This window comes from Mesoplodon bidens, assembly GCF_964165515.1.
Source record: "Mesoplodon bidens genome assembly, chromosome: 6".
Taxonomy (NCBI): Eukaryota; Metazoa; Chordata; class Mammalia; order Artiodactyla; family Ziphiidae; genus Mesoplodon; species Mesoplodon bidens.
The window spans coordinates 25,149,726-25,166,989 of NC_138162.1; the positions used below are offsets into that span (position 1 = coordinate 25,149,726).

Genomic DNA, 17,264 nt, shown 5'->3' on the forward strand with positions numbered 1-17,264 from the left:
AACAACCCTATGAGGTATGTGCTATTATCTCTACCTTACAGATGAAGACATTGAGGCTCAGAGATTGAGGAATTTGCCCAAACACATTCAGCTAAGTCAAGGGGACAAGATTCAAAGTCTGTTTTTTTAAGTTTCTCTCTTTTCTTAGCAAAACAAACAAAGTAAAACTTTCTGGAAGCTTTCTCAGTCTTAAAAGGTTGAGGCAAGATAGCGTCACTTATTACGAATGGATGGTAAGTAAGCATCAGCAGATACAGAGTGAGGACCTGAGGAGGTCTTCTGATCAGATGCAAAGGCAGATTTGCATTATTCTCTGAGACCAAAGACTGTGTGATAATTTAGAGGCAGCGAGGAGCAGGAAGTCAGGAGCCTCCCAGGGATCTGCTGTGATAGCTGTCTGACCTGCCATTGTTCTGTTAGGTGTTCCTTGTGAGTGAATTTTCCAGAAAACAGAAGCTCAGTCCATTTGAATGACAACACATTTTGTTTAGAATATTAGTTAATTTTGATGAAGATAAAATTTTTTCTACTGATCTTTTGAAAAAAAAAAAAAAAGAAAAAAGACTGTAGTCAAGTAGCACTAGATTCTCTGCCACATACCAGCTGGGTAACTCTGGCACACAACTCCTTGGACCTTGCTTTTCTCATCTATAGCCTGTGGAAAGCAGAGCCCATCTCACTGGGTTGGTGTAGGAATTAAATGAGGTAATATATGAACAAAAAAAAAACCTAATCAAAAAATGGGCAGAAGATCTCAATAGACATTTCTGCAAAGAAGACATACAGATGGCCAATAGAGACATGAAAAGATGCTCAACATCGTTAATTATTAGAGAAATGAAGATCAAAATTACAGTGAGATATCACCTCACACTGGTTAGAATGGCCATCATTAAAAGTCTAGAAATAATAAATGCTGGAGAGGGTGTGGAGAAAATGGAACCCTCCTACACTGTTGGTGGGAATGTAAATTGGTGCAGCCACTATGGAAAACAGTATGGAGGTTCCTTAAGAAACTAAAACTAGAGTTGCCATATGATCCTGCAATCCCACTCCTGGGCATATATCTGGAGAAAAATCTAATTCGAAAAGATACATGCATCCCTATGTTCACAGCAGCACTATTTACAATAGCCAAGACATGGAAGCAACCTAAATGTCCATCGACAGATGAATGGATAAAGAAGATGTGATACATATATACAGTGGAATACTGCTCAGCCATAAAAAAGAATGAAATAATGCCATTTGCAGCAACATGGATGACCTAGAGATTATCATACTAAGCGAAATAAGTCAAAGACAAATACTATGATATCATTTATATGTGGAATCTGAAACATGACACAAATGAACTTATTTACAAAACAGAAACAGACTCACAGACATAGAAAATAAACTTATGGTTACCAACGGGGAAAGGGGGGTAGGGATAAATTAGGAGTTAGGGATTAGCAGATATCAATTACTATATATAAAATATATAAACAATAAGATCCCACTGTATAGCACAGGGAACTATATTCAATATCCAATATATCCACTATCCAATGGAAAAGAATATGAAAAAAGAGTATATATCTGAATCACTTTCCTGTACACCAGAAAGTAACACAACATTGTAAATCAACTATACTTCAATAAAAAAGAAATAATAAATGAGGTAATATGTGTACCATGCCTGGCCAACACTATGTGCGGGAACATTTTGGCTGCTCCTTCTCATGCCATTCTCTTTTCCATAACTCATGGCTTTATTCTGAAAATTAGCCACTCCTATGGGCCACGCACAGTGATACTTTTGGGCATGGCCCAAACACCAAGTGGCCCCAGACTATTGTTCTTGGAGTTTCTGATCTACTTTTTTTTTTTTTTTTTTTTTTGGTGGTACGCGGGCCTCTCACTGTTGCGACCTCTCCCTTTGTGGAGCACAGGCTCCGGACATGCAGGCTCAGCGGCCATGGCTCACGGGCCCAGCCGCTCTGCGGCATGTGGGATCTTCCCGGACCGGGGCACGAACCTGGGGTGTCCCCTGCATTGGCAGGCGGACTCTCAACCACTGCGCCACCAGGGAAGCCCTCTGATCTACTTTTGATGGCTTTGTCTCCTTTCTAGCGGTCAGGTCTAGGCTGTCACTTTCACTGTCATTAAATCCCTCTCCTCACTCTGAATTTGCTGCTTTTAAACTGCTATGGAAAGCAGGGAGTGTTAAATATATGTGCAGAAAAAAGTACACAGCACAGGCTTTGAGTGAGGGTCTAAAAGTCTCTCCTACAAGGGAGGTAGACTGGGCTTAAATATAGCATACAGTGTCTAAAGCAACTGCAGAGAGGCCTCTGGGCCTCCATTCTGGTACTCTCACGTTGAGAAGGGCTGAGATTGCTGGACACGTGAGCCTTAAGAAGCTGCTGGTATCTTTTTGGGTTTTTTTTGGCGGTACGCGGGCCTCTCACTGTTGTGGCCTCTCCCGTTGCGGAGCACAGGCTCTGGACACGCAGGCTCAACGGCCATGGCTCACGGGCCCAGCTGCTCTGCGGCATGTGGGATCTTCCCGGACCGGGGCACGAACCCGTGTGCCTTGCACCGGCAGGCGGACTCTCAACCACTGCACCACCAGGGAAGCCCGCTGCTGATACCTTTGTCTGTCTCTTTTGCCAAATAGGGAGTTCCTGGAGGGTGGTGTCTGCTCTTTCCAGGATCCCCAGTGCTTAGCACAGTGCCCTGTGTACAGAGGGCACCCAATAAATGGTTGTAGAGTGACTGACTGAACACATTTTCAGTTTACTTGGTCACCTTGGTTTTCATTGTTTTTGTCTCTAGTAGGAATGTGGTCTCAGGACCTGTGGCCACCAAATGGGCCCTACAGGTGATGTTGGGCAATCTTGAGCTCATATTCTTCAGTCCCATGAACGACTCTGTTCTCATTAGCTGCAGACAGGTAGCCAGGATGTAATTTAAAAATCCAATTTCCTCTTTTTATTGATTCCTTTTGCCTCCTCACTTCCTCAGGCAAGAAGGATATTTCCCTTTTATAGGCATTTCATAACCATAATAGTAATAAATCCTCACATCAGTAAAGCAGTTAACAGTTGGGATGACAGTCACCCTTCGGTGGCCTTGTTTAAGCCTCTCGACAATCTTATGAGGCAAATAAGACAGGGGTCGTCGCTTCCATTTTAGAGGTGAGGCAGCCGGGGGCTGGAGTTGTAAAGTGGCCTGCTTGAAGTCACACAGCTGGCAGAACTAAAGCCAGAACCCAGGTCAGAGTGCTTGAGAATTTAGAATAGACCACCAAGGAGGGAGAAGACAAAAGCGACAGGCCATGCTCATCCTTTGCTGGAACCGAAATGAACATTTTGCCACAGGGCTATAAATAGTCCTTGCATTTGCTAGAGACTACTCTCCCCTTGGGTGGCAGGTCCAATCTCAAGAACATGCAGCAACACGCTGCAAAGTTTGCACTGCAGCATTTGGATGGCAAAGACGCAGTTGTCTCCATCCCATTGTGCTCTGACCCTGACATGGGCGGAGAGGTTCTCTCCCAGGGTTTCTGCTCCGAGCAGCCCCTCCCTCCGTCACACGCCAGAGTTTTGATTCAGTGTGAGGACACTGAGAAGACTCTCCTCAGGACCTTCCAGGCCTGCCAGAAGAACTCATTCCTAACCAGATAAGACTGACAGTCCTGACAGCCAGATCCACCTGACGGTCTGACACACGGAATAAACCCCCAACCAAAAACTTCTGAGAAACCACTCAGTGAATAAAGCAGCCAGCAAAGACTCTAAGAAAAAGTCCATCTGAAGATACCCAAAGTCCAAGAGGAAGAAGAAAGTGGGATGAGGAGGTGGGATGATGTCCCGTGCTGTGTGGAAGGCAAGCAGCCTGGGGCTTTGGGTCAAGAGGAAGACAGCCATGCCGTCTGTTCTGAAATGGAAACCACGCTGCTGGAAATGCCACTCAGAAAATAACCACAGTGCACAGCATGGAGGGAAATCACAGCCACGCCTCGGCTTAGGGTTTGGCTCAAATCAGAACAGGAGGGGACTTCCCTGGTGGTCCAGTGGGTAAGACTCTGTGCTCCCAATGCAGGGGGCCCAGGTTCGATCACTGGTCGGGGAACTAGATCCCGAATGCATGCCGCACCTAAGAAGTCCATATGCCACAACTAAGAGCCTGCATGCTGCAACTAAAAGAAGATCCCTCCTGCTGCAACTAAAAGATCCTGCATGCTGCAACTAAGACCCAGTGAAGCCAAGAAAAATAAAGAAATAAATACTAAAAACAAATGAAAAAAATAGGAGGTCTGTCTGCATTTTGTGCAAACAGGAGATGGCCAGTGCTCAGTGTGGCAACTTCACAGATCATTTTTATTAATTTACTTTTCCTCAATTGATTGACAATCACCCACCATGTGCCAGCTATTTGCAAGGCCTTGGGGATATGTAGGGGGCTTCCCTGGTGGCGCAGTGGTTGAGAATCTGCCTGCTAATGCAGGGGACACAGGTTCGAGCCCTGGTCTGGGAAGATCCCGCATGCCGCGGAGCAACTAGGCCCGTGAGCCACAACTACTGAGCCTGTGCGTCTGGAGCCTGTGCTCCGCAACAAGAGAGGCCGCGACAGTGAGAGGCCCGCGCACCGCGATGAAGAGTGGCCCCCGCTTGCCACAACTAGAGAAAGCCCTCGCACAGAAACAAAGACCCACCACAGCCAAAAATAAATAAATAAACAAATGTGGGTTTTAAAAAAAAAAAACAACCCAGCTTCTTCTCTAAAAAGTTATGTCTTCTAATTGGAGCATTATTTTCCTTTTCTAAATGGGCCATTTCTGGACCTTAGATGGTAACATGAAAAGTATTATGAGCTCTGAAATAAAATGTATTAAATCAATTTGCTCCATTTTTTTCATTTTTTCTCATGTTCCTCCTTAGATTTTCATATGGAAATACTCCTTAATTACCCTTAACTGAGACACAGGATGCTTAACACAATCTAGGAAAGTCCATCAGTTAGTAAATTCATCAGCCCAATGGTGGTCCATTCCATCCTCAGAGACCTTACATAAACAAATAAAAAAACGTTGCTGAAATTTGCTGAGGGCTCACTGTACGTCAGGCACTATGCAAGGTGTCTTTGCTCATTTAAGCTCCACACCAATCCTATGAGACAGGTGTTATTATTATCCTCACTTTACAGATGAGAAAACTGAGGTTCAGAAAGTGTCAACAAGCCCAAATTCAGTTACTAAACTTCAGACCAGTAGTTCAAGCCCAAGCAGACTGACTCCTGAGCACTAAGCTTCACTCAGGGTCCACTGAAATGTCAGCCTATGGCTTCTCCTTCCTCCCTGCTATTTTGAAAGGTGATCAGGCAGTTGCCACCTTGCTCCTGAGCCTTCATGAGGAAAATATCCCTGGGTGACTATGGTTTCCGGTCGCTGCTCTCTCCTTACTCCTGGCCTCATTTCAGTTTCTGCATCTCTCCTGAAATGGGACACCAGGAGCTGAGCAGGACACCCCAGGTGGGGTCTCTTCAGCGTAGAGCAGAGGGATGACCCGCCCTAGTTGTGGACGTGCAGCCTGAGGTCACCTCGGCTCCCTGGAAGCTATGCTCACACTGGTTACTCACGGTAACCTTGAGGTCAACTGAGACTCCAAAGTCTCTTTTGTTCTAAACGCACAGTACTCCTCAGCTATGCCTCTATCATCTTGGACATAGGCAGCCCAATTTGTTCTAATATAACCTTATATTAGGACTATTAGATTTAGTCTTCCTGGATTTAATCAAACATTCCAGCTTGTTAAGGTTCTTTGCACCCTGGCTATCTTCCAACATATTTCACAACTTCTAAAATTCCTATAAGCCTATCTTTATAATCTCATCCAAGTTACTAGAAAAAGGTCAAAGAAAACAGAGGCCTGTGGCCCATCACTAGAGACCGCACCTAGAATAACCTCAGTCTAAGAGGAGGAGCTTATTGGGTAGACAATTCATGTAACTAGGCTCTCATTCTGTTGATTTCTCTCCTGACCCTGAGGTGGAGGAGGGTAAGCCAGGCCACCCAAATGGAAAGACATAGTCCCTGTGCTAGAACTCTTACATATGCTCAGGTTAGAATATCATGTGGAGAAAAGAGGATTTGATTGGGAATCAGGTGAATGGGGATGGAGCCCTGGTTCTGCCATAAAACATCCCTTGGACAAGCTTCTCCACCTCTCTGGGCTTCTAGCTCCTCATCTGTAAAGCAAGGGTAACAATAGTAGCTTCACACAGTTATTGGAAAGATTAAGTGAGATAAGGTTTAAGAATGTACTTTGTCACCTATCACAGCCAGACAATTAAAAGGATTCAGTGGTAGATACTGAACAGCTGACGGTCTGTGCTAAACCTGAGACTGAGCCCTGCTTACAGGGCAGGAAGGGGTCTGAGGCCTCCCGGTCTCTCCCTGGAATCTGGTGTCTCCCTCTGTGTGGTGCATACAGCACTGCTCCATTAAGCAAGGCTGGGTGGAGGAGACTTAAAACTAGCTGGCAGCGCTGAAGCAATGGTAAGACAGTGGGTTTGGTAAACTGAGGTTCCCGGTTCCTCCTACAACTGCACTGTTCTGAGTCCTGGGGTTTTAGCTCCCTGGAAAGACGAAAGAGCAGTGAAAATAACACTTCTGCTTCCAACACCCCAGACTCCGGTCCACTCAAGGACCAGGCAGTGACACTGAGTGCAAGAAAACGCTTTGTGACCCTCCCCAAAGACATCCATGACACAACCAAAGTGTTACTTACACAACAGAACACTTTTGCTGCCATATTCTGGTCAAACTGGCCAAGGATGATCCGCACGTCATTGCCCTGTGGACAGAAGGACACGGATGTGAAGGTGAGCGTGTGATCGGCATAGCCCAGAGGGTTTGAGGCAGCGGGCAGGGATCATTCACATGCCCCAGGCTCCCCAGCAAGAGCTCTGCCTGAGGGGGTGGGCAGGGCAAAACCTCACCCCCCAGCCCAGCCCAGCCTGGATCTATGGCTCTCTCTGGGCCCAGCTTTCCCTCAGCTACTGCTGTTGGCCCTGACTGGTCTCGTGGGTAAACCCTGGGGCTGGAGGCTAAAGGCTCTGAGGGGCCTCACTGTCTCCCCTGCTCTTCTCCAACAAGGGCAGGCAAACGCTCCGGGGGAACTGAGACAGCGTCTATTCTCCGTCCTCACTCTACACATAGGGAAACTGAGGCCAGAGGAGAGAAAGCAACGTCTAAGGTCCCCAGGGAAGTTGGCAGCAGAAACAAGTTCCCAGCCAACACCCCCTCCCCCTCTAGTATTCTAGACTTTTTCCACCTTTCTGGAGTCCACAGAGCTTCCCAATTAAGAAGTTTCAGAGTCTCTTTGAGTTCTCAGCTTTGTTCAAATCTCAGCTCCACTTGGGTAGCCTCAGGAGGCTCCTTTTCCCATCTTAGCCTCAATTTCCTCATCTGCAAAATGCAGATAATGGCAGTACTTAGAGGGCTGCTGAGAGAACTAAATGAGATAATCCTCAGAGTGCTTAACACAGTTCCTGACACAGAGTAAACACCCAGCTAGAATTAGTGTTTTATAACCTTCTCCCAACCTATTCTTCTCCCTTTATTTCAAAAGAAAATCTATATTCAAAAGCTCTATAAATGGTTACTTATTATCTTAATATCTCAATATGGTTAATAGGTATATATTGTACCAGGGGTCCTATGACTCATTTATTCATTCAACAAACATTTACTGGGTGTCTGCCTGAGGCTCCCTCCTGGGTCAGGGTAAGGGGTTCTCGGTTGCTTTCTAGGGGAAGGGACCCTGCCCTGCCCCCATATAGAACAGGCAGAAGGAGGATGTACAGGTAGCCTCCAGGAGACCAGCCAGGCCCTGGCCCACACGCTTGCTCCATCCCAGTCCTGCCCTCCGCACTGACACTCAGCCCTGCAGGTGGTGCTACCTTCCTGCCATTTACCCCGTCCTTTCCAACAAGCCTCAAGGCTCTTTGATGCATAAAGGAGAGAAACATCCCTTTAAAGATCAGTTTTTAGCATCTTTCAAAATTGGAAAGTGCTGACTGGGAGGCCATTTTACTCATCATGTACTTTAGCAAAATAAAAAAGACTTGGATTCTAAAATCACCCTTCGTTTGCAAGCAAGAATGGAAAGAAGAAAAAAAATTTTCCTCTGAAAGGCCTTTAAAAGATCATTAACAGAGCAGTTGAAGGAAGGCAAGCCTTTGTCATCACCATGGCTGCAATGCTATAGAAAGTTCTAAGCTGCTTCTGTTCTGTGGCCATACTCCTGGGCACACTCCAGGGTCTTTCTGCTTGTTTGTTGAATTTTTTATAGCATTTATTGCAGCTAACAGTATTCACCTATCCATATCCATATCCATATCCATATCCATATCCATCCAGCCAGCCAGCCAGCAAACATTTATGGAGAATCTATTTTGTGCCAAGCCCTGTGTTGCTAAACACGGTATAGTAGAAACAGCTTATTGGATTTTGGAGTCAGAGAGACCTTGGTTCACATCCCAGCTCCAGTACTGACCAGCTACATGACCCTGGGTCTTAATGTCCTGGAGCCTCAATTTCCTCATCTCTGAAATGGGGATAATATTCCCTGCCTGACCCAGTGGTTGTAGGATTCATGATAATGAAACCCACCCGCTGGCTTCCATGGTGCTCTCTCCTGGCTCCCTCCTGCCTCCTGGTCATTCCTGCTCAGACTCTCAATCAGCTCCTCGTCTTTCTGCCCATCTCGAATGCTGGCGTTCCATACAGTTCTGCCCTCATTGCTCTCCCTGGGCAATCTCATTCATGACCCCAGCCACAACTCCCCTCTGAGCACTGTGGACTCCCAAGTCTCTCTCCCCAGCCCAGACTTTTCTCCAGTTGCCCCCTGGACACCTCCACTTGGATTCTCTCAACATACCCCAAGTTGAACTCATCATCATTCCCAACATGCCTACTTCCTCCTCCTGTACTGTCCACCTCTAGAATGGTGTTGTCAACCTCCTACTCCCTAAGACCATAAACTTGGGAGCCATTCTAGATTCACTCCTCTCCTCATCTTAGCCATAACCATGGCCTGTTGGTTCTGTCCGCTCACTAGCTTCCCGAATCGCCCCATGTCTCCAGCCCCATTGCCCTGGGTTTAGCCACCATCACTTCCTACGTGGTGAACCACTACAGCCTGCCAGCTGGATCCCTGCCTTTAGTCCTGCTCCATCCACCCAGTCTCCAGAAAGCCCACAAGGGGATCATTCCAAGATTCAAATCTGATTACGTAAAATCTTTCCATGGCTCCTGGAGCTTTACAGATCAAACTCTGAGCTCCTCAGAACATTCCAAATTCTTTACCAACTCACTCCTGCTCATTTCCCTAATCACATGTTTTGCTACTCCTCCACAGCAGGGAGAAGGAACGACCTGCAGTTCTCTTAAATGGTCTGCCATTCACTCCTTCATTCATTCACTTTCTCACTCTGTCCCCTTCCTTTCTTTCTACAAGTCATTCATCCAGAACGCCATTCCCTCCCGCCCTACACGCTCTGCCTGGAGAGCTGCTACTCCCCCTTCCTGCCTTAGCTCAGGCATTCCTACTCTGAGAAACCATCTCTGTCCCATTAGGCTTGGTGGTCATTTGCTCCTCTGTGGATCCAGAGCACTCTGTGCTTCCCTCTGTCATAGCCTGAGTCTACTTGTTTGTTTTCCCCATTGGACTGAGGATAACTTGATTCATCTCTGGGTCTCCAGCTCCCAGAACAAGGCATGACACATATATCAATACATAGGTATTAAATGTGTGATTAAGTGAATGAATGCTGTGTGAAAGCACAAGCACAAGGCCTGGCCCACATTGGTTATTCAATATCTGCTGGTTATTATCATCGACTGCACTAATATCCTGCTAGCCTAGGGCCTAGGTACTGGTTGGGTTCCCCATGTTCATTTCTTGAATGGACCAAGGGACCCGCATCTTCATGGTTGACCACCTGCTAACAGATAAATAAACAGCTCTGCCACTTGTGGACCATTTAGTGTCTCTGTTGCCATGACAACCAAGTTGCATTGACTGCCTGGTTCTATGCTCCCAAACTTTTAGGACTGGATGGGGGCCCAAGGGATCGCTGATCTAGTTAACCCCTTTCCAGAGAGGCAAAAATCTTTCCCAAATCCAGCACAGCACCCTAAAACCAGCAATCTTGCCTTGGTGTGCCCTGACCATCAGAGGGTCCTGGAGAAAGAGCCTATCCGGGGCCAGGTTGTGCCTGATGCAGGAAGCTATTCACACCCACTCGGATTCTAGACAGTGAGTAAGAGGGGCAAGATGCTGCAAAGCCTGGGAGAAAAGAGGACGAGCCAGCCCTCAGTGCAGATGGAGCCTGGATCCCAGGGTAGGGAGAGGGTAATGGGGAATATGACTGGACTGGGATCCTTAGGGGGCCCTTGAGAGCAGCATAAAGAGTTTAAGGTGCTTCTCAAAATGAGCTGTGTGTACTCCCAGGGCAGAGGAGTTCTCCTGAGAGTACGAAAAGTGTGGATATACCTGGTTCTTTTTTCTGGAGTAGCAATTTATTGGAAGATTCAGGGGTGAAGGGAAACATTTTGGATCGGGGGAATCTTAAAAGTTTTTCACACACCCACACTCTCACAAAAGTTCCAGAATCATGCTTTTCAATGTTGCATAACTTGTATGTTTTCCTTAAAATCCAGAGAGAGGAAAGAGATTTTGTGTTGGCAGTGGACCCTGCTGCTGGCCAAGCCCGCCCACCTCCCTACCAGGGGTATCAGTGCACTCTCCTCTATGGCTGAAAGGGCTTGGGGGCCGTTGAAGGAGTGCCAGGGGTAGGGGAGGACAGCCATGACCATCTCTGAGGATGACACTGCAGAATGGTGCTGTGATGTTAGAGCTGGAACGTGGCAGAGGGCAGGGTCTCAAAAACTCCCTGCCATGGACTCTTGGCTCTGCAGGGGGCTGCCTGGAGTGAAAGTAGATGTCCCAAGATCAGACAAATGACAGCTTCTTCTTAGAGGGCTAGATCTAAGGTAATGGATGGTAGCAGAGACCTATGTTCACACCCTCAACAGGCCACACCCATGGGGGGTAAACATGGAAGGGAACAGCCATGGGGCACGAGGCCCAGGGAGGGATGCTCAGTCCAAACCCCGGGTGGATTTCCCTTCCTCTTCCCTGGCCCCTCTCATCTGTTGTCTAGGACCTCTTTGTCTCTGGGGCCCTTAAAAAGAGCTAAAATCTCACATACAAAAAATGACACTTAAGAAGGATGACTCAATTCAAAGCACTAGTGTATAACCCCCACTTTACAGGGGATCCTAGCAGAGTCAAAATTAATGACAGCCTCTTTCTAGCCACTGCCCTAGGAGGTAGGTGCTATAATTATGCCCACTCTGGACAGTTTCATGAGCAAACTGAGGCCCAAAGACTTAAGCAACTTTCCTAGGCACAGCAGACGCTGTTGGTCCTGCTGGATCCCCTCCTCGGGGCTAGTGCACCCAACCCAGCTACAGCAATGATGGGCTGCCACCAGCTCCCTCCCTTCTCTGGAGAACTTCCCTCAGCCAAGGGGAGCTTCCTGGTCCTAGAAGGCCATGTTGTGCCCCATATCCCATAGCAGCCAGTACTGACTCACATGGGTAGAAAACTCCAGCCCCCTTGCTAAAAGGTGGGACCAACTCTGTGGTGCAGACTGTGCTCCAGAGATCCGGTGAGGCCAGGTTAAACCCATCTCCAGCCAAAAGGTATTCTGGCCTAGCTCCCCTCTTGCCTTATCCTGCTTCTCTCCCCTTCTCCTGAGCCCACTCTCAATAAATCTCTTTCACAAGAATCCCAGGCTCTGTTTCTAGGGAGTTCAACCTAAGACACCAGGTCACAGGGATAAGAAGTGGTGACTCTGGCCTCGACCCAATGTGGGTCTGGCCCCAGAGCCCAAGCATTTGACCACTCACTCCTATATATTACCTCCCACGCTGAGAAGGCCAACCCCACCAGGCCTGGGCTGCTGAGGCACAGTACTGAGTCTGCAGCAATGACTCATGGAGAAAAGTCCTATGGATCCTGAAGTCAAAGGACCTGAGCAGCAAATGGAACCCTGAGACATTAAGACAGCTAATGTGCATTTAACAGAGCAGGAAAGCAGAAGGCAACCCATCTTGCTTCCCTGTGGCAGCAGTGTGGGGTCCTGCTGGGAGATCAAGGCTGACCCTGACACTGACCTCCTGCCATCTCTGCATCTGTCTCAGCCTACGTTTAATAGCTTCCTGGTTTCCTACAGATGCACACTACCCCACTACCCCACTGGGCTGCTGAAAAATCAAATGAAACCATGTTCAACGTTGTAGAAAGGGGTAAGGTGCAATGAGCCCAAAGGTGGCTGCGCTATTAGAGGCCGGCCATGATGCAGGCTGGGAGGTGCCCCTGACCTGGAGCAGTGGGCACTGGTGAAGTGGTGAGAAGCCCAGGCCTGCTCCTACTCCCCCACTTTGGTCGTGAGACCTGGGGTAAGCCTGAGAGGGTTAGCATAGATGTTTTCCGAAGTCCCTCTTGGCTCTGACAGACTGATTCCACACCCAGAATGAGTATTCTCTTTTATTTAGCTAAAATTAGTCTTTCTTAGACTTTTTTTTTTCTTCTCCATAAGTGTCCCTAAAAGCAGAGAAGCAGGAGACATATACTCTTAAGGACGGGAGAGAAAAAGGGTACAGCCCATAGCAGCCCACTGGCAAAGCACGGCATTTCTTTAAAGTTTATTATTTTATCTTGAAAATTCATGTATATTTAGCCTTCCAATAAAATACCTATGTTTATCTTAAGATAAAAATAATGCTTTTTCTTTCCATGTCTCTGAACAAAACTGGCCTGCTGGGAAGATGCACTACATTTATTCTGTAGCTTTGCATCCCCTCGGGGTGCTGGTATGAACCTCAGGTTCAGGCAGTCAGGCTGGATTCCTGGCCCGTGGTGGGGGGCGGGTAATTCCCACTAGGACTTTCCCATGAAGCAAAGTGGGGAACAGTCCCCCTCAAGACCTATCTTTGTGGTCTTCCTCTATCAGAATAATGGCTCCCCAAGGATGTCCATGTTCTAATCCCTGGAACCTGTGAATACGCTGTGTGACATGGCAAGGGGGAATTAACATTGCAGATGGAATTAAGGTTGCTAATCAGCTGACTTATAAAATAGGGAGATTTTCCTGGAGTCTGAATCCTGAATGATGGCTTGGGGGCTGCTCCACGGAAGGCCAATAAAGCAACTGAAATTGATAGGGACAGAGTAAAGGGACAAAGCAAATGATTAAATAGTTAATCCCACGAAGGGATCACAAGTAAAAGAAAAAAGTATGGTAGACCCCTGTAAGTGAATAATCACTCAAGGAAGCAGGCTTGCCTAGCAACAAAACCGTGCAATAGAAGCATGAGACATGCCCCAAAACAATAAGACAATGGTGGAATGAGACCCACATCCTGCCCAGGGAGGTCAGTAAGTTAATGACTCCTAGGACATGCTCCTCTGTGCACACTAAAAACAAAAATATAGGCAACGTTGGACGAGAGTCTGGCTTGGCACAGCCGTGTGGCTAACAGGGCCTTGGTGCTCCAGACGGGTGTCAGGCCTGTGCCTCTGAGGTGGGAGAGCTGAGTTTAGGACACTGGTCCACCAGAGACCTCCCGGCTCCACATAATATCAAACGGCGAAAGCTCTCCCAGAGATCTCCATCTCAACACCAACACCCAGCTTCACTCAACAACCAGCAAACTACAGTGCTGGACACCCTATGCCAAACAACTAGCAAGACAGGAACACAACAACACCCATTAGCAGAGAGGCTGCCTAAAATCATAATAAGGTCACAGACACCCCAAAACACACAACCGGACACGGTCATGCCCACCAGAAAGACAAGACCCAGCCTCATCCACCTCAACACAGGCACCAGTCCCCTACACCAGAAAGCCTACACAACCCACTGAACCAACCTTAGCCACTGGGGGCAGACACCAAAAACAAAGGGAACTACAAACCTGAAGCCAGTGAAAAGGAGACCCCAAACACAGTAAGTTAAGCAAAATGAGAAGACAGAGAAACACACAGCAGATGAAGGAGCAAGACAAAAACCCACAAGACCAAACAAATGAAGAGGAAATAGGCAATGTATCTGAAAAAGAATTCAGAGTAATGATAGTAAAGATGATCCAAAATTGTGGAAATAGAATGGAGAAAATACAAGAAACGTTTAACAAGGACCTAGAAGAACTAAAGAGCAAACAAACAATGATGAACAACACAATAAATGAAATTAAAAATTCTCTAGAAGGAATCAATAGCAGAATAACTGAGGCAGAAGAACGGATAAGTGACCTGGAAGATAAAATAGTGGAAATAACTACCGCGGAGCTGAACAAAGAAAAAAGAATGAAAAGAATTGAGGACAGTTTCAGAGACCTCTGGGACAACATTAAACACACCAACATTAGAAGTATAGGGGTTCCAGAAGAAGAAGAGAAAAAGAAAGGGACTGAGAAACTATTTGAAGACATTATACTTGAAAACTTCCCTAATATGAGAAAGGAAATAGTCAAGTCCAGGAAGCACAGAGAGTCCCATACAGGATAAAACAAGGAGAAACATGCCAACACACATATTAATCAAACTATCAAAAATTAAATACAGGGCCTCCCTGGTGGCGCAGTGGTTGAGGGTCCGCCTGCGGATGCGGGGGATACGGGTTCGTGCCCCGGTCTGGGAGGATCCCATATGCGGCGGAGCGGCTGGGCCCGTGAGCCATGGCCGCTGGGCCTGCGCGTCCGGAGCCTGTGCTCCGCAACGGGGGAGGCCACAACAGTGAGAGGCCCGCATACCGCAAAAAGAAAAAAAAAAAAAAAAAAATTAAATACAAAGAAAAAATATTAAAAGCAGCCAGGGAAAAGCAACAAATAACATACAAGGGAATCCCCATAAGGTGAAAAGCTGATCTTTCAGCAGAAGAAACTCTGCAAGCCAGACAGGAGTGGCAGGCCATATTTAAAGTGATGAAGGGGAAAAATCTACAACCAAGATTACTCTACCCAGCAAGGATCTCATTCAGATTCAACAGAGAAATTAAAACCTTTACAGACAAGCAAAAGCTAAGAGAATTCAGCACCACCAAGCCAGCTTTACAAATGCTAAAGGAAATTCTCTAGGCAGGAAACACAGGAGAAGGAAAAGACCTACAATAACAAACCCAAAACAATTAAGAAAATGGTAATAGGAACATACATATCAATAACTACCTTAAATGTTAATGGATTAAATGATCCAACCAAAAGACAAAGACTGGCGGAATGGATACAAAAACAAGACCTGTATTTATGCTGCCTACAAGAGACCCACTTCAGACCTAGGGACACATACAGACTGAAAGTGAGGGGATGGAAAAAGATCTTCCATGCAAATGGAAGTCAGAACAATACTGGAGTAGCAATTCTCATATCAGACAAAATAGACTTTAAAAATAAAGACGATTACCAGAGACAAAGAAGGACACTACATAATGATCAAGGGTTCAATCCAAGAAGAAGATAACAATTGTAAATATTTAGGCACCCAACATAGGAGCACCTAATACATAAAGCAAATGCTAACAGCCATAAAAGAGGAAATCGACAGTAACACAATCACAGTAGGGGATGTTAACACCCCACTTTCACCAATGGGCAGATCATCCAAAATGAAAATAAATAAGGAAACACAAGCTTTAAATGATACATTAAACAAGATGGACTTAATTGATATTTATAGGACATTCCATCCAAAAACAACAGAATACACATTTTTCTCAAGTGCTCATGGAACATTCTCCAGGATAGATCATATCTTGGGTCACAAATCAAGCCTTGGTAAATTTAAGAAAATTGAAATCGTATCACATATCTTTTCCAACCACAACACTATGAGGCTAGATATCAATTACAGGAAAAAATCTGTAAAAAATACAAACACATGGAGGCTAAACAATACACTACTAAATAACCAAGAGACCACTGAAGAAATAAAAAAAATACCTAGAAACAAATGACAATGAAAACACGATGACCCAAAACCTATGGGATGCAGCAAAAGCAGTTCTAACAGGGAAGTTTATAGCAATACAACCCTACCTCAGGAAACAAGAAACATCTCAAATAAACAACCTAACCTTACACCTAAAACAATTACAGAAAGAAGAACAAAAAACCCCCCAAAGTTAGCAGAAGGAAAGAAAGCATAAAGATCAGATCAGAAATAAATGAAAAAGAAATGAAGGAAACAATAGCTAAGATCAGTAAAACTAAAAGCTGGTTCTTTGAGAAGATAAAAAAAATTGATAAACCACTAGGCAGATTCATCAAGAAAAAAAGGGAGAAGACTCAAATCTATAGAATTAGAAATGAAAAAGGAGAAGTAACAACTGACACTGCAGAAACAAAAAGGATCGTGAGAGATTACTGCAAGCAACTATACGCCAAAAAAATGGACAACCTGAAAGAAATGGACAAATTCTTAGAAAGGCACAACCTTCTGAGACTGAACCAGGAAGAAATAGAAAATATAAACAGACAAATCATAAGCACTGAAATTGAAACTGTGATTAAAAATCTTCCAACAAACAAAAGCCCAGGACCAGATGGCTTCACAGGTGAATTCTATCAAACATTTAGAGAAGAGCTAGCACCTATCCTTCTCAAACTCTTCCAAAATATAGCAGAGCGAGGAACACTCCCAAACTCATTCTATGAGGCCACCATCACCCTGATACAAAACCATACAAAGATCACAAAGAAAGATAACTACAGGCCAATATCACTGATGAACACAGATGCAAAGATCCTGAACAAAATACTAGCAAACAGAATCCAATAGCACATTAAAAGGATCATACACCATGACTAAGTGGGGTTTATCCCAGGAATGCAAGGATTCTTCAATATATGCAAATCAATCAATGTGATACACCATAGTAACAAATTAAAGGAGAAAAACCATATGATCATCTCAATAGATGAAGAAAAAGCTTTCAATAAAATTCAACACCTATTTATGATAAAAACCCTCCAGAAAGTAGGCATAGAAGGAACTTACCTGAACATAGCAAAGGCCATATATGACAAACCCAGAGCCAACATCATTCTCAATGGTGAAAAACTGAAACCATTTCCTCTAAGATCAGGAACAAGACAAGATTGTCCACTCTCACCACTATTATTCAACATAGTTTTGGAAGTT

The 17,264-nt window shown here is 45.6% G+C and overlaps 1 protein-coding gene across 1 annotated transcript in view; it reads right to left on the bottom strand.

Moving 5' to 3' along the window:
- GABBR2 (gamma-aminobutyric acid type B receptor subunit 2) overlaps window positions 1-17,264 on the bottom strand; it is a gene marked incomplete at its 5' end in the record, with an annotated part of 369,129 nt that overhangs the window by 163,545 nt on the left and 188,320 nt on the right. The window contains one exon of the mRNA XM_081238251.1: window positions 6,777-6,842. Within this exon, the coding sequence (XP_081094377.1) occupies window positions 6,777-6,842 (66 nt within the window). The remainder of the gene's footprint in view (window positions 1-6,776; window positions 6,843-17,264) is intronic.